General features: G+C 40.3%; 1 protein-coding gene across 3 annotated transcripts; it reads left to right on the top strand.

Annotated features, from left to right (window-relative positions):
* Positions 1-2,520: 2,520 nt before the first annotated feature.
* Positions 2,521-23,200, top strand: aco1 (aconitase 1, soluble). Of its 3 annotated transcripts, XM_088347556.1 has the most exons (21): positions 2,521-2,582; positions 5,587-5,720; positions 5,891-6,059; positions 6,139-6,276; positions 6,342-6,411; positions 8,173-8,356; positions 8,453-8,592; positions 9,571-9,742; positions 11,534-11,634; positions 11,716-11,832; positions 12,456-12,615; positions 12,687-12,822; positions 12,899-12,983; positions 15,082-15,238; positions 16,258-16,382; positions 16,447-16,551; positions 16,890-17,032; positions 18,691-18,838; positions 20,835-20,957; positions 22,720-22,905; positions 22,977-23,200. In XM_088347556.1, exons 2-21 carry the CDS (start codon positions 5,612-5,614, stop codon positions 23,091-23,093), a joined length of 2,685 nt encoding a protein of 894 aa, XP_088203682.1. In that variant the 5' UTR covers positions 2,521-2,582; positions 5,587-5,611; the 3' UTR covers positions 23,094-23,200. The 3 variants fall into 3 exon arrangements, with proteins under 3 accessions (XP_088203682.1, XP_088203680.1, XP_088203681.1); XM_088347554.1 differs by having other exon boundaries at positions 8,173-8,592; XM_088347555.1 differs by lacking the exon at positions 2,521-2,582 and adding an exon at positions 3,201-3,220 and having other exon boundaries at positions 8,173-8,592.
* The last annotated feature ends 887 nt before the right edge of the window (positions 23,201-24,087 follow it).

The raw sequence follows: 24,087 nt of genomic DNA, 5'->3' as shown, positions 1-24,087 counted from the left end.
GCGCAGTGGTTAGCACGTGTGCGGCACAGTTCTGAGGTCATGAGATCGAACCTTCCTGTGTGGAGTTTTCATGTTCTCCCCGTGCTTGCGTGGGTCTCCTCCGGGCACTCCGGTTTCCTCCAGATTCCAAAAACATTTAGTTCAGGTTAATTGGCTGGTCCAAATTGTCCCTATGTGAATGAGCGAGTAAGTTGTCTGTCCCTGTGTGCCCTGCGACAGGCTCGCAGCCAGTTCAGGGTGTCCAGGGATGGGCTCCAGCTCCCCGCGATCCTACTGAGGTTAAGCGGCGAAGATAATGGATGGATGGATGGATTTTTAATTAATTACAACCTTGTAATTGATTAACAGCAGGGGGGAAAGCTCAATCAATCAAAATCAACCTTGTCCAGACTCACAAAATTAAAAGCTCTACATGTAATTTATAGGAGCTTGTATAAAGAAAATCATAAAAAAGGTTAACAGGTAATATAAAGATTCTATGATAACTGAAATGAAATTTAACAGAAAGACTATCTCAGAAAAATTGGAATATTGTAATGGAGTTCTTTATTCTTTGTAATGCAATCTAAAAAAATTAAATTTCATCACGAATCAACCGGAAACTATAATAACTTATCTCGAAATAATACAATATAATGAAAAAGTATAACAGTATTCTGTAAACCACATCAGCATTATTAAATTAATAAAAGGACTGCGGTATTTCAGTTAACTTGCAATGAGTACAGAAAGTCTGACTATTTTTCAATCGCGTTGCAGAAAAGAAATGACTTTAACACTACATTCTAATTTAGAGACAGTCCTGTAAGTTTTGATGCTCACCTGGCTGATCTCTTGCACAACGTTGTTAAAAAACTGTACCCCAAAACTTTTTTTTTTTTTTTAAATTCTATCCTGAAAACAAATTGTCATCAATCCAGCAGACATTAAAAAATATCAAATGCAATCAAAAAGAAAACTAAAATAAAAAAAATAAAAAAATGGATTCCCCAGTAGTGTTAGCAGCTGGGAAACTGTTGAAGAAGCAGACTGAAGGATTTAGCATTAAAAATAATAATAACTGGACTGAAGTGTAGAAATCCAGACATGTCCTTACCTGTATGTCCCTTCCTTCGCTACTCTATGATTCGCCCGCTCTGTTTGGCTGCACGGCTCAAGTACACCTGTCCTCGGCTCCAACGTTTGTTTTGGGCCACAGTGTCATAAAATCTCCACCTCTGAAACGAGGGGGTGGGGAACCCATACAAGAGTCACACACAATGTACGAAGCGAAAGAACATGAGATAAAAGTTTATGACATTGACTTTTTTGCGCATATAGAAATTTTTACTTCTTTTAATTTAAGTTATTTTGCATTCGTATTTTAAAATCTCACGAGTCTTCCTTTATTCATTATTAACAGAGGGGTTCCACAGGGATGTGTGCTGAGCCCTTTCCTGTACACTCCACACCAGACGCCTCCAATGAGGTGCCCCTACGGACAGTAGAGGTGCCCGCAGAAATGGCCTGAAAATATGGCTAGGTCATCGTTATTTCCTAGTAAAATGACTTTCTTAGTGATCGACTAAGTCTATTTATCCCTACTTCCAATAATTAACCTGGTAATTTAATTGTAACAACATAGTAATACCATGATAAGTTATTATATTAGAAATGCATATCAAACTGGGAGCCCTTTGCGCGTATTTGAAACAAAAAGTAGCTCTCGGACTGAAAAAGGTTGGTGACCCCTGCTCTACAGCAATGACTTTCGCAGCATTTTACCCATCACAACATATCTAAATTTCCTCAGCAGACCGAGCCATTCTTGCACTCCTCTCTGACAGTCAATCTATCTTGGACAACCATAATATAATATAATAATAATATTGGGTATATATATATATATATATATATATATATATATATATATATATATATATATATATATATATATATATATATATGGTAATGCACCTCGATGTGATAATTGATACACTCAGTCGCTGATTAACCTGATCACCAGGGCAGCATGGCGGCTCAGTGGTTAGCTCGTGTGCGGCACATTTCTGAGCTCATGAGATCGAACCTCCTGTGTGGAGTTTGCATATTCTCCCCGTGCTTCCGTGGGTTTCCACCGGGCACTCCAGTTTCCGCCCACATTCCAAAAACATGCATGTCAGGTTAATTGGCCAGTCCAAATTGTCCCCATCTGTGAATGAGCGAGTGAGTTGTATGTCTCTGTGTGCCCTGCGACTGGCTGGCAGTTCAGGGTGTCCCCTGCCCACTGCCCGAAGATAGCTGGGATAGGCTCCAGCACCCCCGCGACCCTACTGAGGATAAGCGGTGCAGATAATGGATGGATATATCACCAGCAGTGGTAACGGAGTTCAGTACCAGCACTGGCAAAGAGAAAAATAATTAATGTATTGTTTTCAGCTTTTAATTATTGATTTATGTATTTTTTTTATTTGCTGTACCTGAATAAAAGAAACAGGAATATGAACAAAACATACGCGAAAAATATATTAACCATATCATGGTTTGTCCAAGTGGAGTTGCCGTACAAGCTGACTCGCAGTTGACTTCCGTATGCAGTTTGGGTAAGCATAATGTCTTAAGGTTTTGTTTTTTACCCGACCTAAAAAAAACTGATGCATCGTTTAGCGTCATTTTCCACACAAGCCGCGCGAACATTCAATTGCACTTTGAAATTATTATTATCATTTTTTTGCGAAGGAAAAACTGTAAAAGTCTCCTGTGTGATGGGCTGTCTTGCACCTATTCACCCAATATATTTTACAAAAAAAAAAAAAAAACAATGAAAACATTACAGACATGACGACCCCTAAGTTGAAAATGTAATGCTGCATGAAACTGTTATTGCCATACCGTCAAAATATAAAACGTGTTTTTAAGCAGGTGGCTAATGCTAATCAATGGCCGTGTTGCAGACTTTGGACTTTGACAGGAGTGAGTCGGTCAGGGTTCACTATTTTTTTTGTTTTTTAATTAAAAGTATTTGTCAGTGGGTAACCACTTTCATACATTATTTGTATTTTCTTTTTTTTTTTAAGTCCCTATTGCTTGGAAATGACACCAAAATCAAGCGACAATCGATAATATGGCGTCATCTTTACCTTTAAAAGGTGGACAGGGTTTTTTAAGCTACTTGATTAGAAACACCTGCGGGATAGCGGAAAGTAAATAAAGTACCCGTACTATATAAGACACTCCCTGGGTAATTTTCTTCTAAATTTAAATATTTTTCCCATCTGTTTTTAAAACTCTTCTTTAAACATGTTCGACATGCTGTTCAGCATTCTCTTTATGTTTTAATGTCAAGTCAAGATATAGTTGAGTGTCATCTGCGTAGCAATGAAAACTGATGTTATACTCGCGAATAATATCACCTAATGGAAGCATATAAATGCTGAAAAGAAGGGGGCCAAGTACCGAACCCTGCGGAACACCACAGGTATAATTAAAGGGCTCAGATGTCATTTCACTATATTCAACACAGTGCATCCTATCTGAGCGGTAGGATCTGAACCATAAGAGGACGGTTCCTGAGAGACCAATCCATTTTTCCAACCGTTCCAGTAAGATATTATGGTCCACAGTGTCAAAGGCAGCACTAGGGTCCAGCAGCAGCAAGAGTGATGAAGCGCCGGAGTCCATGGCCAGTAGAAGATCATTGATTAGCTTAATCAGGGCTGTTTCAGTAGAGTGGTTAGCCCTGAATCCTGATTGCATAGATTCGAAAGGGTTGTTCTCAGATATTAAATCATTCAGCTGCTGTGCCACAACTTTTTCAAGTACTTTAGAAAGAAACAGTAGGTTTGACACAGGTCTAAATTACATACGCTTTCTGGATCAAGGTTTGGTCGTTTCAGTGTAGGTTTGATAACCGCGTACTTAAAAGCTGCTGGAACTACACTTGAGGAGAGTGATATGTTTAATGTGTTAACTGTTTTTATTTAGCTAAAAATGGTGAGGTACATTCGGATTTATAATTGGTTGGCAGAGAAAGAAAGCAATGCTGTACATAAACTGCGGCATAGAATTAACGTTTTTTTGTCTTACCTTAGAGTTTAATTGTGTAATATTTGACCGCTAGTTGGCACTGTATTGTCTAATGCGAACGAAAACCATTGCCAAATGAGCACAGCATAGCAGCCAGATGCCAGACAAACATGGCGGCAACTATTAGGCATGGATTCCGCTATGTAATAGAAATACAGACGCTGCCCTACTTACGAATGAAATGGGTTCCGGCCGATCGTTCGTTAGTTGAATTTGTTCGTATGTTGCTTCAGTCCTATATTTTGTATGTTTATGGTTTGTATAAGTATGTTTAAGACTTGTACAAATAACCTGTATGGTTTTGTACTAAAAAAATAAACTTTTAATAGAATAATTGGTTCTATAAAGTGGTAGAAAAGGCCGGAAAAAAAAGAAATCCAACCATTTCCTCAACCGTGTCAAGCTTTCTTATTCCACCTTTATTTCAAATTAAACTGCTCACCTCTTTACACTTCACACCATCCATATTGAATGGATGCACGAGATATTAAATATTAAAAATGTCATAGTTCTAAATGCTCTGGAGATACAGTAAAGTATGTTTACACACGAACTAGGAAGAGGAAGCCGGATTTCTTTTTCGCAGTTGAAGCCGGGTGACCTCTCACAGCGCCACACGCCGATAGCGGCGGAAAGAAGCACTACCGTAATGTACTCGGAAAAAGGTGCACAGTACAAAATCTTACTCACGGCAATGTTCGGATATTTTCCGACATCCCGAATAAAAGGATTGTATCTACCCTTTTTCGTAACTCGAATGTTCGTAAGTAGGGGAGCGTCTGTACAAATTTATAAGGATTAAGATTGGTATGATAGTTCAGGTATTTTTGCCTATTATTCAAATCAATGTTTTTTTTTTTTTTTAACTGAATAAATGTTTTTTGTACCACTAGCGAGCACTAATTAATACACACTGTGCCTTTTGGTTTAAAAATCTGAATCCTTAGTCTCACTATCGACTTCTGCCTTGAGGCAAGACAATTGCGTGCCTCACTCTGCATCTGTAGATACTCTGTAATGCGTTACGTACTGTTCCGTTGGAATAAAAGCATCAATGGATGGGTAATCCTCCATTGTGAAAAACCTCCATGCAACCGGGAAAATAATTACTGGATGGCTTGACTTGCTGTTTCCTCGCTAATCCTATCATGTTCTATTGTTTTTGGCTATGGTGTGTAAAAAAATCAGAGTCCTTGGTCTCACTACTGAAAAAGAAAATTACGTGCCTCACTCTGAATCTGCAGATCCTCAGCAAAGTTATACATGTTAGTAACATTCACAATACAATGTGGAAATTCAGCGATTTTAAAAAAGAACATCCAAAACTTATGAAGTTAAATGAGATAGAATTTTATTGTAGAACCAACATACTAACTATTTAATATATTTTTAATTTTATATCTCCATGATCACAGCTCAGGCAGCCTCCACTTAATGCACATCACTTCAAAATATATGTTTATTTTTAATGTCCATTTTTAACAAATTGAAAGGATTGACTTCCATCTTTTATATTTATAGATTTGCACAAACTTACTAGGAGAGGATGGCCACAACTACGTCTAATCCATTCCAACATTTAGTCGAGCCTCTGGATCCCCAGGTGGCAAGCCAGCAGTTCTACAATCTCTCCAAACTTGAAGATCCAAGATATGGTAAGAGAAATCATCTATTACTAACACATCCATCTATGTTTTAACACTATTCTTAAATGTTAGTGAAATTTGGCTCCTCGTGAAATAAAGAGTCAAACTATTGAAACCTTCCTGGTCACAAAAATGATAGCTAAAAGTCAAAATTCAATCGAGTTCAATCTGTTCTGCAGGCAACTTGCCGTTCTCCATCCGAGTTCTCTTGGAGTCAGCAGTCAGGAACTGTGACGGCTTCCTGGTTAAGCAGTCCGACATTGAAAATATACTTAACTGGAAGCAAACCCAGACTCAAACGGTGGAGATCCCGTTCATGCCAGCCCGCGTCATCCTGCAAGACTTCACGTATGATCACGGCACAATTTTTATAAAACCTTCGATCTTGTGACTGACTCTCGTTGTCTGGTTTCCTCCATATTGACAGCGGCGTACCCGCCGTAGTGGATTTTGCCGCCATGCGCGATGCGGTGATTAAACTAGGTGGAGATCCTGAGAAGATCAATCCGGTTTGCCCAGCCGACCTGGTCATTGATCATTCCGTCCAAGTGGACTTTAATAAAAAGTACGAGTTAAAAATGTTATATTTTCAAAATTGTAAATGCTGCTTACTCTTTTTTTCTATTTAAGGTCTGATAGCCTCCAGAAGAATCAAAACTTGGAATTTGAGCGCAACCGAGAGAGATTTCAGTTTCTTAAGGTAGGCGGGGATCGTACAGGTGCTTGGAATCCTTGACAATTCTTGCATTTTGAAAAGCGCTTTAATTTTGGGTGAATTTGTTGCCATGTTTCTCGGCAGTCTAACTCAATAGACCTCACATTGAATAAAGAAAAATTTTAAAAAGCCTGCTGAAAAGTGACACTGAGACGCTAGCTCTGGTGGTTTCGCTTTGCCATTGCATTTCTTCTTCTCTCGTGATTTCCGGCAGCTGGAAATACTTTGTGTGGCGTTGTCTTGTGAAGTGTCATCGCCCCCTAGTGTCACGTCCAAGAGGACAGCTGCATCAGGCCAAGAAAATACAAACAAAGGTTCAAACATGGAACAAATCCATGCACATTATGCTGCAAAGTATGCAAAACAGAGAGCTAACACTTAACAAAAGGCGCGTAAGCTCTCCCCAGTCATATGACTAGCTTAACTGGAATTTTTTTGCTAACTGTGCTATATGCTAGACCTAAACGGGAAATTAATTTTGAGTTTTCCAGTGGTAAATTGTAACAGGAAGAACTTCCCGCAACTGTCATTTTTACCCATCAGGAGAGATTTGTCTCAAAAACAAATATATCTGCGATCAACTCATGATCTAAGAATCATTTGTCTTGATTTATGCACACGCATGATTAAAAATCGCATAAGTAAATCCTGAATATATTTGTGGACCTGAAAAACTCATCTGAAGTTTGCCTATATGTATGAGGATTTGAAGACGCGAGTATATCACGGCTATATTCGTGGATCACCGTTTTGTTTTTTTATGGTACTGGAGAAATGGGAAAATTCCTGTTTGAATTTGGCCATGCAAAAGGATGTTCAAACCCTGGGTGGGAACAACTGCTAACTGAAAAGACAATGTGTGTTCACTTGATTTGGCCCAATAAATTATGACAGCATTTTATTATTTAATTAATCCGTCACTTATTTTGTTAAAAATGATTTCATTTTAATCCCTGCATGTAAAATTATATACAATTATCCCTCGCTTTAGCGTGGTTCACCTTTCACGTTCTCGCTGCTACACGGATTTTCTCTATTCATCGTGTTCTGGATTCGAATGGGCTAAACAGACCCTAACAGAGTATTCATTTAATCTGTAATAAATTGAGAATTTTGCCGACCATGGGTTCTTTTTGGAACAGAATCCCTGTGTTTAAGTCAAGTCATGTTTAGTTGTATAGCCCTTAATCACGAGGAGTCTTAAAGGGCTCAGACCACAGATAATCGCAAACCACACTCTGTCATCCCCTGATCTAAAACCTACACGAGGGCAAGAAAAACTAAAAAAACTCAACATGAGGTAAATGAAGAAACCTTGAGAAGGGACCGCGCATGAGGTCATCCCCCTTCCAGGATGACCAGGCTGCAATGGATGTTGCAATCACAAATAATACACAGATATAGTCAACGTGAAATATAGGTCATTCATAAGCTATACAATATAAATGTGTTTTAAGCCTAGATTTAAACAGTTCCACTGAGGTTGCAGATCGAAGTGTTTACTGTATTATTTGAATTTCCTTTGTAGAAAATGTCCAAGAAGGTAAATAATTTACAAGATAAAGCAAATCGCTGGGATCAGGCCAGAGCAATTATTCTCTTTGAAACCTCCCAAAAATGAACATAGTATAACACCCACGCACGTGCAACTCAATATCCAGTACTTTAGAAAAGTATATGCGTTTTTACTAATGTTTGTACGTTAGGTCCCGCAAATATTTCTCAACATCTGGATTTGATTTTTAGTGGGGCTCCCAAGCTTTCCGAAACATGCGCATCATCCCACCCGGTTCGGGAATCGTCCACCAGGTAAACTTGGAATATTTGGCCCGTGTGGTGTTCAACCACGAAGGCTTTTTCTACCCTGACAGCTTGGTGGGCACGGATTCCCACACAACCATGATCGATGGCCTCGGCGTTCTGGGTTGGGGTACGTCTCGCTTCCTGTGCTCCATTTCGATTAACCAAAAGCATCATCCAGAGAAGCGGTTGACTGTTTTTTGTTCCCCCCTTTTTCTTCGAGCAGGTGTGGGTGGCATTGAAGCAGAAGCAGTTATGCTTGGTCAGCCAATCAGCATGGTTCTCCCAGAGGTGGTAGGCTACAAAATGTTTGGGAGCCCCGACAAGTTCATCACCTCCACAGACATCGTCCTCACCGTCACCAAAGTAATCGGGTGGATTTTTTTGCAATCTTGCTCTTTTTTTTTTTTTTTATGCCTGCTTGCCGTCAGTGTCACTCTCTCATTCACCCTGTCACTCTCACTGCCACTATCTCTGTATCACTCAATCTGTCTTCCTTTCACTCTGTCACACTCTGTCACTTTTTCTCCGTCACGCTCCGTTTCAGTCCGTCACACTCGCTGTCCCATTTTCTCTTTGTCACTCTCACACTGTCATTTTCTCCTTTAAACATACCACGATGCTCACTATCATTCTCTCTGCCTTTCACAATCTATCATTCCCACTCTGTCATGCTCTCTGTAACTCACCCTCTCACACGCACTGTCCCACTCTTACTATCATGCTCACTATCACTCTCTGCCTTGCATAATCTGTCATCGTCACTCTGTCATGGTATCTGTATCTCACCTTCTGTCTCTCTCTCACTCCTACAATAGTGCACTCAATCACTTTCTCTGCCTCTCCCAATCTGTCTTGCTCTCTGCATCTCACTTCCTGTCTCTCTCTCACTCTTACAATCGTGCACTCAATCACGTTCTCTGCCTCTCACAATCTGTCATGCTCTCTGTAACTCATGCTCTATCACTCATGATTTCTGTCTCTCTCACTCCGTCATGCTCTCTCTCTATCTTTGTCTCTATGTCGTTTTTTCTGCCACTTTCATGATCACTAATTCTCATTCTTACTATCATGTTCACAATCACTTTCTCTGCCTCTCACAATCTGTTATTTTCACTATCATGCTCTTAGTTACTCTCTCTCAATCCATCTGCCTCCCTCATGCTGATTATCACTTTCTCTGTCTCTCTCACTCATACAAATATGCTCACTTTCACTGTCTCTACCCATCACAATCTGTCAATCTCGAGATGTAACTCTCACGCTTTCTTGTGACTTACACTAATATGCTCATAATGACTTTGTCGTCCTCACACCCTCACTAACCCCAAACTTGTTCTTTAGCACCTACGTCAAGTGGGCGTAGTGGGCAAATTCGTGGAATTTTTCGGGCCCAGTGTGGCCCAACTGTCCATTGCGGACAGAGCCACCATCTCCAACATGTGTCCGGAATACGGAGCGACGGCAGCTTTCTTCCCGGTGGACAACGTCAGCATCGAATACCTCAAACAGACAGGTCAGCGACTGAACAACACTTTTGAAAGCATTGAACGACATCGTAAAATTCAGCCTAAACCTCCGCTCAGTTCTTAAGAAACTGCACATGGCTTATCCTCATTTAACCATTTACCGGATGCCAGAAAGCTTGAATACTGACCCCCTGCGCACACGTGACATAAACACATGACGGCACAATGACGGACGGCAGTACACTGTAGTAAACAGTGGGTGAGGCCAGTAAACACTAAATTAGTACAACAACAAAAACAATACTATTCAACAGCATTGGCAGTGACTAGTCAAATGAATGTTGTGCAGCTGTCAGATGAAGTCAAAAACAACAAACAGCGCTATTTAGAGAAACTGACAATAGCATTAGCAATGCTAGCTGCTGACCTATACAGTCTTCCTCCTGACATATTCACACATCTAACCGGATCCTCTAGTCTGCCTGACTTCAGTCCACACGCTCTATAACAATACATTGTAAATGGAGTATCCCCATACATTGGTGCTGATCTAAAAGCTTATTAAAGTCTTGATGCTTACCAATTCTTCATAGCTGGTTGGGTTACCAGTATGAATTGCTCACTCAAACAGGCAGGCAACTCATTATTGCAAAGGTAAGACTCTAACGTTAGCCGTGTATGCTAATGTTTTATCCAGGGTGCCATCAAATCCCAGATAGACTGTAATCGAAAGCTACGCAAATGATTTATCATTTTTATTTTAGCTACAGTAGATAAACTGAGTGTTTTTGGCGTGACTCGTTCTGTGACTTCCGTGCAGAATCTCACAAATGCACACAGTTTTTTTTTTGTTTTGTTTTTTATCACGCCAATCAATATTCCTTAATAAACACATTATAGAGACTACAATTGTGACACTCGATCTGTCGGAAACACAGCGCTGACAACAATTGACAATAATTAGGAAGCCTTGCACTAATTCATATTCAGAATAAATGACAACTCTGCCTCATCAATGTGCCAATGTGTCACTAAATGGTCTAAACTTGGTTGTCAGCAACTTGTGGCTCTTTAGCGCCACACTAATGACTACTAACTACCTGGAACTTTTCCAGAAATGTTTTAAAGTTTTTGAAGGGATTGACAAATAAATATTTATGTCACACATGACACAAACATTCTTTATTTTAGTGAGGCAGACCCAAGCACATACACACAACCTGACTGACTAGAGTTTATTTGGGGAATTGACTAGAGGCGGGGGTAAAGCAGTAACACAATAAATAAAATCTGGTAAACTCTTACGGCTGGCAAAGTTCAGAAATTAATTTATAGATATACTTAGGCAGGACATTATGGACATCAAGGGCAAAAAAACAATTCAAAAAACAGTCTTTGCTTTTGGCGCAGTCCTTCAAAACTAAGTTCCTGATTAAAGCCAGGTGTGCGTGATGAGGAACAGGTGTGGGTCCTCCAGTTGGTCCGCCTATTGCTTGAAAAATATTTAGAATAAATATTGAATAACATACTTTGCTTGAATCCCCTTTTTCTTTCAATTAAAAAATAGGTTTATATAAGGCTGTTTAATAACTTTCCGGCTCCAGGCATATGTTTTTTGGTTTTTATTTTGGGTCTGCTATGGCTCTTTCAAAATTTTGGGTTGCCAATCCTTGTTTTATCAGGTTTATAGTGTATTATGTGTGCAGGAGTGCTTATAGTTAGGAGGGCACCAAGTAAGGAAAAGTCATAGCAACCTAGCGGATCAGGTTAAGTCTTCTATCCAATATTTGAAAGGCCTAAATTAACAATACCCTGTGGTTTGTTTCATCTTAAATCAGGGCGGGAGGCACAAAAGCTGGCATACATCACAAAGTACCTGAAAGCCGTGTCAATGTTTCGCGACTACAGCGATGACTCCCAGAATCCGGATTTCAGTCAGGTTGGTCCTGATACAACGTAAGGCACATCACATAAAAAATAAAAGCCAAAATAAATGATTGGCTTTGGGTCTCTTCTGAAGGTGGTGGAGTTGGACCTCAGTACTGTGGTTCCGTGTTGTAGCGGCCCAAAAAGACCTCAAGACAAAATTCCTCTTTCAGAGATGAAGCAAGACTTTGAAAGTTGTCTCGGAGCAAAGGTGAGTTTGACTCCTTTGTATTGTTATGATTTGTGTAGCAGTAGCATCCAAAATTTGGTTTGATATAGTTGAATCATTCAATCCAAAAATGCAAATAAAAATCTGTTATCCACTTTTTCTTCCTACTTTCTTGGGACTCATTATTATCGCCAGAAAGAGGGAATAAAACCAACAAAATCACAACATAATGAAATGCGGTTCCTCTCAAACGCGCTTATTAAATAAACAGGTGGAAGAGATTGAGCAGGGGATTGTCGACATCTACAGTTAAGGAGTCCATTTTCTTCTTCTTGGCGTTACTTTTCCAAAGAAAAGGTCCAGGACCCTCCGAAAAAGGGTTAGCTACCCACTTTTGTGTCCTGACCCACCAGTTGAGAAACCCTGGTGTATGCACTTGTGATCATATTCCAATAAAATTCTTTGGTTAATATGGCTTCCCTCATCAGTCTTAAAATACCCGTTCGTATCTGCATAGCATTTTTGTTTGAATCTTTATTTGAAGAAATAACACTACTGAAGCACATTCCAACTTCCTGTTAGCTCCTCCACTGATGTTTTAGCTTTAGCCTTTTTTATTTTTATTTTTTTAATGTGTTTTTGTCCACATTTTGCCTAAAATCTAGACAGGTTTTAAAGGATTTGCTGTGGCTCCGGAATCTCAAAGTGCGACGATCCCCTTCCAGTTTGACGGAAAGGAGTACACGTTAAGCCACGGCTCGGTCGTGATTGCAGCCATCACTAGCTGCACAAATACCAGCAACCCGTCTGTGATGCTTGGAGCTGGTGGGTCGTTGGCTTGTCATTTTTCTTGCTGTCCTTCATGCATCGCTTTCATATTCACAATTTATTTCCAGGACTCCTTGCTAAAAAGGCAGTAGAGCATGGCTTGAGTGTGAAGCCTTACGTAAAGACCAGCCTTTCACCTGGTAGCGGAGTGGTGACATATTACTTGAAGGAAAGCGGAGTGATGGACTACCTGTCTCAGTTAGGGTAAGCGGTTCAACGTACACCACTAAATAATTTCAAGGTTATTTATTGTTTGATGATGTATTTGCTACATTTTCAGCTTTGAAGTTGTCGGCTATGGTTGCATGACATGTATAGGCAACAGCGGCCCACTCCCGGAACCAGTAGTGGAAGCCATCACTCAGGTAGTAATAAGTACATTGAACCCCCTGCTTTTTATCATAAGGGGTACTGATAGTTTTTTTTTTCTTATTCTCAAATACATTACGTAAATGTTTACCCTATTTTTTTCGAGTACAATGCACGGAAGTGTATAACACATATATGTAACAGAGAATTACTGAATTTATTTGTCTATAATGCGCATTTTTGGTGCACATTATATACGGTAGTATATTACCGTATTGGCGCAATCAATCGATAATATCGCTGACCAGAATTGGAAAATGTTGAATGCAACCACATATTTCGACCAAAAATACACCTACAGTCTATAGCTAGTAACAATATTCAAATCACTTGCGTTTCAGTAACATTTTATAATAAATATGATTCAGATTCAGATTCAGATCTACTTTATTGTCATTCTAGTACACGTGTATACAGAACGAAATGTCGATGCATCTGACCCCCACAGTTTCCTTGAATGTACAGATATAAATAATGTTGTATTGTATTTTGGCTACGTATAGTATTTTACCATAGTGCCGATAGTGCAAGAAGAGTAGCTAACCAGATGCGCAAAATGGGCAGTCTCCACAATGGATCTGACGTCAGGCTACTACAATGTCCCCTTGCACCCTGACGACAAAAAGTACACGGCATTCTCCTCACCATTCGGCCTTCACGAGTACAACCGGCTCCCTCAGGGACTTTGCAACAGCCCAGCAACATTTATGAGGATGATGATGTCAATATTTGGTGATCAGAATTTCATGAGCCTATTATGTTACCTCGACGATCTGATGGTGTTTGCCCCCACAGAGGAAGTTGCACTCCAACGCCTGCAGATGGTGTTTACTCGCCTTAAGGAACACAACCTCAAGCTCGCACCCAAAAAGTGTTTTTTCCTCAGACGGACTGTGAAATTTCTTGGGCATGTCGTCAGTGAGGATGGAATTCGGACTGACCCCGAGAAAGTGAGAGCGATAAATGACGTACAAGTCGCTGATCTAATGGAGTCGGATGGCAAGACGCCATGCCCTAGTAAAATCAGATCTTTTCTAGGCATGGTGATGTATTTCCAAAGCTTCATTGAAGCTCGTGCGCAGAGGAATGGCACTTTTTCATTTCTTTACTCGCCTGGTCCACACTGAAAGGTGAATTAGGCTTTTCTGTACATCTAGAGTTTCAATCCATCCATCCATTATCTGTACCGCTTATCCTCAGTAGGGTCGCGGGGGTGCTGGAGCCCATCCCAGCTATCTTCAGGCAGTGGGCAGGGGAGACTCTGAACTGCTTGCCAGCCAGTCACAGGGCGCACAGGGACAGACAACTCACTTGCTCATTTGCACCTTGGGACAATTTGGACCGGCCAATTAACCTGACATGCATGTTTTTGGAATGTGGGAGGAAACTGGATTACCCGGAAGAAACTTACGCAAGCACGGGGAGAACATGCAAACTCCACCCAGGGAAGGTGCTAACCACTGCGCTGCCGTGCTGCCTGAGTTTCAATTCAGTCGTCCTTAACTGTTGATATATTGGTACCTTTCTGCTTGTGACTCTTCTCCTGAGCTCTGAAACGCCGATCATGCTGGACTTTGTGGATATCAAGAAGTTAGCCGAAAATTGTCAGTACCAGAAAAAAAATCTTAAAACTTCAAGTCGTGCTGAAATATATCAATAAAACCAAAAAAGAACAACGAGGGAAAACAACTCTTTAGTGTATCTGATAAATCAGACGCTGAAGGACATTGAATAAGTATTGTCAGTTTTACTTTGGTATTGTTTTCTAGAACACGTTTTCTAGACACAATAAACGATTTTTATAATGGCTTCACATATTCAACGTTTGTCGTACAATGTTCAGGATGTTTGAGCCAAAAAAGGAAAACAACATTTTATACCGACTTTTCATTTTAGACCATCCACACGAGTGATTTGGATACTATCACTAAAAATAGACTGTCTTGTGGGCGAGGGATGTGGTTGCATTCAATGTTTTGAAATTGTGGTCAGCAATATTTTCGACAGATCAATCATTGCGCAAATAATCATACATCTGCGCGTGTCACCTCAACCCTAGTTCATCACAAGTACTCTCTTTTTTTTGCTCCTCAGGGCGATTTGGTCGCAGCGGGCGTCCTATCAGGAAATCGCAACTTTGAAGGTCGCGTTCACCCGAACACACGTGCCAACTACCTTGCCTCGCCGCCCCTTGTTATCGCTTACGCCATAGCTGGGACTGTAAAGATCGACTTTGAAACTGAGCCTATTGGTGAGAAAAGTGTTGGTGGCACGATTAAAATTTTCTTCATAATTTTTTGTAGGGCCTAATGAAAACCTTAAAAGTCAAGTCACATTTATTTGTATAGCCCTAATCACAAAATGTCTCTGAGGACTGCATAGGGGACAATTACCCCAACCCCTGATCTGAAACCGGCATACAGGCAAGGAAAAACTCAAAAACCTCATCATGAGAAAAATAAGAAACCTTGAGAAAGGGGCCACACAAGTGGTAATTTCCTTTCCAGGATGACCAGGCTGCAGTAGATGTTGCATTGGGTAACAATACACAAAATGTAGTCTACACAAACAATAAACTGAGGTAATGTGTAGAATTGTTTAAGAAATACAACACAGCAACAACTCAGCTTCCCTTTTCAGTGGGATTTTCGATGCAGATAATGACATGAAAGGAAGGTATTCGAAAATTGAAAGTGTATGGACCAGGGTTTGGGAGCTATTGCCTGTGAGCCTTATATGGCTCTTTTTATCAATACATATGGCTAGGAGATAAAATAAACTGTGCTCTATTATCTATTGTATTGTAACATGAGGAGCTGATTGTCGCACTTGCAAAGACGAAACAATATTGACTTTATAAATGGTTCGGTTCAGTATATATATAGGACACCATTTTAACTACGGTTTACAGTCAAGGTATCACATCAGCGTTGGCTGTAAAACGCGATATAATCTTTTATACGGAAGCTTATTGAACAATCTTGTGTTCATTGTTGAGACACTTTATGATTAAAAGCCACAAAACAAACTTTAAACACCCAAAAGCTTTTGCAAAGCACTTAAAGCAATTTGATTGGTGCACGCGCACTCCTAATGCACTGACCACAATTTATTGGTTAGCACATTTGCCTATCACGCGTTAGGTCCCAGGTTGGTGGAAACGTATGTTGGCTTGGAGAGGGATGGGGGGGGGGTCAGCCAATACTGAATGTAAATGTGAGAGGAAGGAGGGAAAGAATGTTTCAACATTTGCTTTTTGTGTGTTTTTAGCTATTAATGCCGAGGGTCGCAAAGTCTTCTTGAAGGACATTTGGCCCACACGGGAGGAGATCCAGCGCGAAGAGACTAAGTTTGTCATTCCATCGATGTTCCGAGAAGTCTACGAGAAAATTGAGGTGCGTTTGGACTAGCGTTTCTAAAGGCGTACAGGTGAAAGATAATGTGTGACAATTATTGCAGAAAATGAACGAAAGCTGGAACTCTTTGGTGGCCTCGTCGGACAAGCTGTATCCCTGGGATGCGAAGTCTACTTACATCAAGTCCCCTCCCTTCTTTGATGGCTTGGTAAAAGACCTTTCGTTTTTTTCCTGATAGGAATGCATCAGAATTGTTAAGTCACCTCCTGTTCCTACTGTACCATCGCGTTGTTCAACCCATCCTCCTTGATTGCTCCCTATATATTCCCTGGTGCAAGATCTCAACTCTAACCCACACCCAACCTCTTCGAACTAAATAACCGATACATCCTCCGACTGGAAAACACATTAGTCAAGGATTTCACTCCATCACTACACCAATACTTCATTCGGCTACCGCCAGGGCTCAGCTACAGAATTATAAGATTTAGGAGGGGCTGCCTCAGGAAAAGCCTGATCCCCTCTGCCTCAATGTTTTTTCTTCAGACTATGCAGTTAAATCCGCCACAGTCCATAGACGGCGCCTACGTTCTGCTGAACTTGGGTGACTCTGTCACCACGGACCACATTTCCCCTGCAGGGAACATCACCAGAACCAGCTCTGCAGCTCGCTACCTTTCAAGCAGAGGGTAAGTGACCACAATGTTGCGATAATGTTTTAACTCATCAAGGATTAACGAGCCTGGCACTTAATGTCACACAAGAGATTGGCTTTGGCCACACCCACAAAAAAAGGGCTTTTGTCATTATACTGTAATATATTGTCGATGCCTGAACAATCATTGCTTACTCATCCCCTGAAGCAGGCTTCGGGAACATTAAGTCAAAGAGCGATGAAAGCAAAATATTTTGGCTTAAAACATATTTCAACAGACCCGCCAAACCCCGAAAGCCAGACAAAAGCTAATTCTTCAGCAAATTTTATTTCACCGTTTGATGAAAAATCTATGAAATAATAATAATGCCAGAGCCTATGTCCCATATTAACAAATATCCCACCTAAAATTAGTCTCCCTCCAACTGTTATTAACATCTTTGAGGCTCATATTTGTCAATATTGGTTTCAAAATCAGATGCAGGCAGAGTTCTTTTGTAAAAATGTCCCAAAATACTAAAAACAAGAAGGATATGTATGTATTTACCTTTAGCTATGTCACATGGTCACTATGTAAGGTAAGGAACTGAGTGGTCATTATTCTCCCTCCGTTCCGTTTAATAAATACAAATCTTGGAAATCCACTAACTTGCGTCTTAAAAGTTCTCAAACACGTTATTTATCACTCATCAAATGATTTCCATTATGGCCGTTAGCCTCTGACCTTTTGATTGACACCACTCTCGGTCAATTGCAAGCTTTTTTTCACAGTCCTTAGTCTGTGACAAACTATGAGGGCCTGTATTGAAGAAAAAAACGTCATGACCCACTTTGGCCTTTATAAAAATCTTAAGCCAATAGTGACTGATTCAAATGTGGATTGGACACATTAGTTAACCAATGAAATCCCCAATGTACTTTTATGCATTTTACAAGCTGCATTGGAATCAGAGCCAAATTTAAATGTGCGGAATTGTACCCCGAGATCCATTTTTACGCTCAATTATCATGCATGTGCACAGTCCTGGTTTGGCTTCTGGAAAAAGAGGTTACACATTTACAACTCTTTCACAACGTCTAAAATTCAGACAAAGTGAAATAAACAGTTTTTAGGGCTGTAAACTGGTCGTCTCCAAATGGCCACTTTTGGAAACGCTTTGACATAGCTTTAGAAAAGTGTGTAAACTACTATGTTTAGTTTTTCAGATTGTCATCAAATTTGACCTGGGACAAGGTAAGGCCTCATGCTGTTGTCCCAGCTGTTTTCAAGAGAAGATGCCCATGTCGCACTCTTTTGCAGGCATTTGATTACAAAAAATACAATTCAGCCGAGAATAAAATCCTTCTATTTTTGTGTGTTCCAACTCGCCTTACTCAATGTGTTCGTAGCACTTAATTAATAATAATTTCAGAGTGTTACCTTTCAAAAGAGACCAAAATCGTCTAGATTCTCTAAAGGGTTCAACAACAGCATTTAATTTACTTTGGGTACGTCCTTGACTGGGATTTTAGGCAAATATTACAGGAACATAAAGTGGCAAATGAAAGTTTTTCGTTGCCACCGGTGGCGCTTAATAACACACATTGTCCCTTTAATAAGAGAAAAGTGCCAATGGGCTCTTGTCCTAAATGGGTTAGGCTCTTGTCAATGGTATAAATAATATTTTACTTTTCTGATCGACATACTTCCAGTGTAACCCCTCGCGAATTTAACTCCTACGGCTCCCGTCGAGGTAACGATGCAGTCATGGCCCGGGGAACGTTTGCCAACATCCGCCTGTTCAACAAATTCCTCAACAAACAGGCACCTCAAACCGTCTACCTGCCGACCGGAGAAGTGGTAAATACGCTGCACTGTCAACAGATATCAAACCATACATTGCAAACCTTTCATACAGACATGCCTCTATAGATGTGCACTACTAGAAAAGGACATTTGATAAACAGAAAAACCTTGCTCGAAATACGACAGGTAATCCCAAATTGCAAGCATTCCCAGAGATTACCACTAGAGACAGCTCGGAAGCACTTACATCTGCTATTATGAAGTCTTTTGAGAGACTCGTCTCCCAACACGTCAGGGCCTGTCAGCCACCCACTCTGGACCACCACCAATTTGCTTACACGGCAGATAGATCAACAGATGACGCCATTCCAATAGAATTCCACTTTGCACGTAGCCACCTGGAGCTCCGAGGTAGCTACGTGGGGCTGCTCTTCTATGGATATCAGCTCAGCCTTTTACGGCATCATCCCAAAAACTGTCACATTTGGACCTCTCCACGTCCTTCTGTGAGTGGAAGAAGGACTTCCTAAGAGATCATCCACAATCACTTCTCCTTCACCATCGCATTCAGCACTGGTTCTCCAAAAGGGTGTGTATTGAGTCCCTTTCTCTTCCTTCCATACACTGGACTGCATCCTGAACCATCCCTCAAATAGCATCATCAATTGACACCATCGTGGTCCCACTCATCTCAGGGAAAGATGAGCCAAACTACAGGGATTAAGTCAAAAGACTAAAGATGCGGTGTTTAGTGAACACCAGAAAAACGAGATAATCCTGGACTTTAAGAAGGGCAGAGCAGAACCAGCCCGCTTCACATCAATGGGGACTGCCTGGAAAGTATCCATTTCTTCTGATGCATGCAGTTAACCCAGGCCCTTTCCTGGCTGTGATAAAGAAGGCCTAGCAGCTACTCCATCTTCTGATAGTGTTCAGAAGGAACAACCCTAAGGAGAATCTGCTGGTGAAATTCTATAACGCCACCATATAGAGCATTCTAAAATGCTGCATCATGGTGTGGTAAGCAGGATTCTCAGCAGTGGACAGGAAAGCCCCACAGAGGATTATAAACACAGCCAACAAGATCACTGGCTGCCCCCAGCCCAGCCAGAACAGTGCCAGCTAAACACATTCTGAAGCACTCCTTACACCCCAACCAACCGCCCAAACAGACTGAGGGATAGCTTCTTACCCAAAGCTATCAACACACTAAGACACAGTTTTGGAACACAGTTTTAAGTGTGAAATCCCGGTTGTGTATAGTTTTTATTTTAAGTCAAGTCAAGTCATTTTTATTTGTATAGCCCTAAATCACGAAGAGTCTCAAAGGGCTTCACAGATTATTACACTATATTACACAGACTATTTTTCAGCCGACGAGAAGAGTAGGTTATTCATATGCTATGGGGTAGAAGTGAGTTTTAAGTTTAGATTTAAACATTTCCACTGAGGTTGCAGATCGGATCTCAGGGGGAAGAGCATTCTACAGCACCGGTGCCCGGATGGAGAACGCTCTCGAACCAGCAGAACACTTCTTTGCTCTTGGGATCACCAGAAGACCGGCACTCTCAGATCGTAGGCTTCGGACCGGGAGATAGGGGCAAATCAGATCTGAAAGATAAGAGGGAGCAAGTCCATGTATGATTTTGTATAATACTAAGAGAACCTTGAAATCACATCTAAGGCTAACTGGGAGCCAATGCAGGTTAGCCAAAATCGGTGTTATGTGATCGAATTTTTTTGTCCTAGTTAAAAGCCTCGCTGCGGCATTTTGTACCAGCTGAAGAGACTTGATTCTAGACTTCGGGAGACCAGAGAGTAGTGCATTACAGTAATCGAGATGGGAGGTAACAAACGCATGAATTATAATTTCCGCATCCGACTGAGACAGTATTGAACGGATTTTAGAGGTGAATACTTTGTATATTGAGTTGTTTTGCCAACTGGAGTGCAATTTGAGATATGGGCGCAAATTAAGCTTGTATGTAGAGGTACCACTGTATTTCTATGAATTAGGGGTTTCTATAATCTTATTTTTTGTTGTGACAAGATGGATGTCTTTGATGCTGCGGAGCGATACAACCAGTCAGGCGTGCCTCTACTCATTCTTGCCGGGAAGGAATATGGCTCTGGCAGCTCCAGAGACTGGGCAGCCAAAGGTCCATTATTACTGGTAAGAAAATGAAATGAAATGATCTGCATTTATATAGCGCTTTTCAAGTCAAGACTTCCCAAAGCGCTTTACAGTGTGCTTCAAAAAGGCCTGTTTTATTCACTTCATTTTCAAAACTCCCAAATTGGCCAGAAGTTTCAACGTGCACCGTATAATCTGGTGCACACAAAATTTGCAATGCATTATCGCAGTGCAATTTTTGTCGAGGTCGATCATTTTTATCGTTGACCTCGATTGCATAAGCAATTATAAGAGCACCGTTTCCTGACGGACAGGCTGCTCGGGAAACGGATGGTTTGTTTACACTTGCATAACTTTGAATGCAACGGAAATCGAACCCAGATCACAGCGGAAAGAGCCTGTCCACTATGCCACATGTCACACTTGTGACCCACGGCCTAAATCATGTCATGTGGTCTGCAAAACATTAAAATGTTTGATGGTTTAAAAATGATTGTACAAAAAGAGGTCTTTTACCAAAATCAATATTACCCAAAATGCCTGTCAACTACAAGATACCCGTAAAGTGACATTACACAGAAGTGTTTACATTGATGCCAAAAGAGTGGAATCGAGGAATAAATGATCCCCAAATTTCAATTTTTGGGGGGGAATAAATTAACTTTTTTTTTATTAACTTTTTTTTTTTTAGATTTTTTTTTCCAGTTTTCATACGTGAATCCTTTATACTGATTTAACTATTTGCTTTCCTTAATCTCATATTTTTGGCTTTTTTTTTCTAAATTTGTTCATTTTTGTAATAACTTATTTTTCTTGATATTTTTTATTTTGTATTTTTCGAGTTTTTATAGTTATTTGGTTATTTGACTTTTTGCTTTATGTAGTATTTATTTTTTTATTTTTTTTCAAATATTTTCATTTCATTTGTAAGTTAATTAAATCATTCAAGTCTTTTTCATTTTTTTCAATTAAATTTTTCTTGACTTATTTTTGGGATGTTTCCATTTTTAGTTCATAAAATGTACTTTTTGCTTTCTTTTATTATTTCTTAATTCATCTTAAATATATATTTTAATTTGTCAAATAATTCCTTTTTTATTCGACTTGTTTGATAAGTTTTAAAATATCTTATCTCATTATCACTATTTTGAGTCAGAGTTCCAGCTACGTTAGAGAATTTTGTTTCACTTTCTCTCAGCTCAAACTAAGCATTGCAAATGACAAACGTTTGAAGTATGTATGATCATGCATTTATGTACATCTGTCAGGACAACCAAATTACTTCCCACAATTCCCTACTCTTGATTCGGTCCAAAATGATTGAATTACTTCCCACAATGCCTTTCTTTTTGAGTTCAGAATCTTGTGAGCTTCATAAAAACTGTGAGTCGGCGATACCGGCCATGTAATAACATCCACGATTTGGTACCATGACATAAAATAGTGAAGATGATTCATGCGTCATCTATTACTTTAGTGGCCTAGATGATGGGGTGTGGCACGCTCCCTGCTGTGTTCTGGGTTTGATTCCTGTTACATCCAATGTTATGCAATCAAGATCAAAGATATGATTTGACTGTTCACTCAATGCAAAATACAGTACTTTTGTATTTTTGGTGCAGCCTTCCTGTTGTTTTTATTCTATATAACTCATAGCCTTCTATAATATAGAATCCATATAAAGAAATATCTCAAAATAGTATTTTGGGGGGGTATCTGGTGCGCCTTATAGTCCAGGTAATATGGTACATACATTTTTTCTATGCATGTCAACAACGGTTCTTTTTCAATGATTTTTCAGGGTATTAAGGCTGTTCTTGCCGAGAGCTACGAGCGCATCCATAGGAGCAATCTTGTGGGGATGGGAATAATCCCGTTGGAGTTTTTGCCAGGAGATAATGCCGAGCGTCTCGGTTTGACTGGAAAGGAGCGCTACCACGTGGACATCCCTGAAAACATCACCACCAGAATGCTGGTGGATGTGAAGGTACGCTCATAAGTTCTCATCGGGGCACACGTTTCAATATATTAAATATTCCGGTGTTCCTCTGCCTACAGCTCGACACAGGAAAAACCTTTAAAGCGCGTATGAGGTTCGACACGGACGTGGAATTGACCTATTTCCACCATGGAGGCATCCTGAACTACATGATTCGCAAGATGGCTGGAAATTAATGTCGAAGATACAGTTAGCTTACTGTTTTGATTTGGATTATGCAAACCAACAAATCATTCCTGTGTCTTTGGTAGAATATGATAAAGACACCTGTTTGCTCTTTGCATTTCTTTGCCTTCGGTCACTGCTTGTTTGTAGCTGCTTTTTGGTTGTATTCACAGTTCTAAAACCCTACTTACTCCTGATAGATATACGTATATATATATATATATATATATATATATTTCACACCTGGGCTATTTTTACGTTTGGTTTAAGTGTAAAATGGACGATATTTTCAAGTCAACTCAAAAAGCCCCCACATGTAAACACAACATTTTTGTCCCCCCCTTAATTCCTAACTTTCAATACCTTAACATTGGAGTTCATACGTTTAGTTTTACTCACCTCACACATTTATAAACTATTGCAGAAGAAAGGCTTGATTTCGTGTTGTGTGCATGTGGCCATTTTGTTTACACTCAAGACAGAAAACAAGTGTGTACCTTCCTTATACTTGTACATAGGGCCAACTGGCAAAAATAAACCAGCCGGAACATGGCAGTCTAGCTGGCTGCTAAAAATGGCTAATTGTGACCGCTTGGCGGAAAAATGGGAGGCTGGCTGACCAAAAACATGCAGTAAGCAGCCTGGATAACCCGGAGCCAACAACAAAAAATGATTATGGCAACAAACAGACAGGGGGGGGAATTACAACGCTAGGTTAGCCAGGTTGCTGACCACTAACGGGGCTTACCTGGATTCCTTCTGGAGCCTGCATGCTAACAAGGGAGCTATCTGGACAATATTATATTAACTGCAAGATACATGACGAAAAAAAACAAAAGTCACAATCATAAACCAAAAAGGGGGCGAAGGCAAAAAAAGAACACACGCCATATAAACCATGGTAGGTGAACGTACCTCATGCAGCTTTTACGGATCAAAGCAGGCAACTTGGACAAAACAGAAGTTCCCCAGCGACAAGGTAAGCAAAGTTCCAATGTTTCCAAG

This window comes from Urocampus carinirostris, chromosome 11, assembly GCF_059441175.1.
Source record: "Urocampus carinirostris isolate Australia breed hairy pipefish chromosome 11, RoL_Ucar_1.0, whole genome shotgun sequence".
Classification (NCBI taxonomy): Eukaryota; Metazoa; Chordata; class Actinopteri; order Syngnathiformes; family Syngnathidae; genus Urocampus; species Urocampus carinirostris.
Note: the sequence above shows the minus strand (reverse complement) of the source record. Positions and strands in the feature narration are given on the sequence as shown.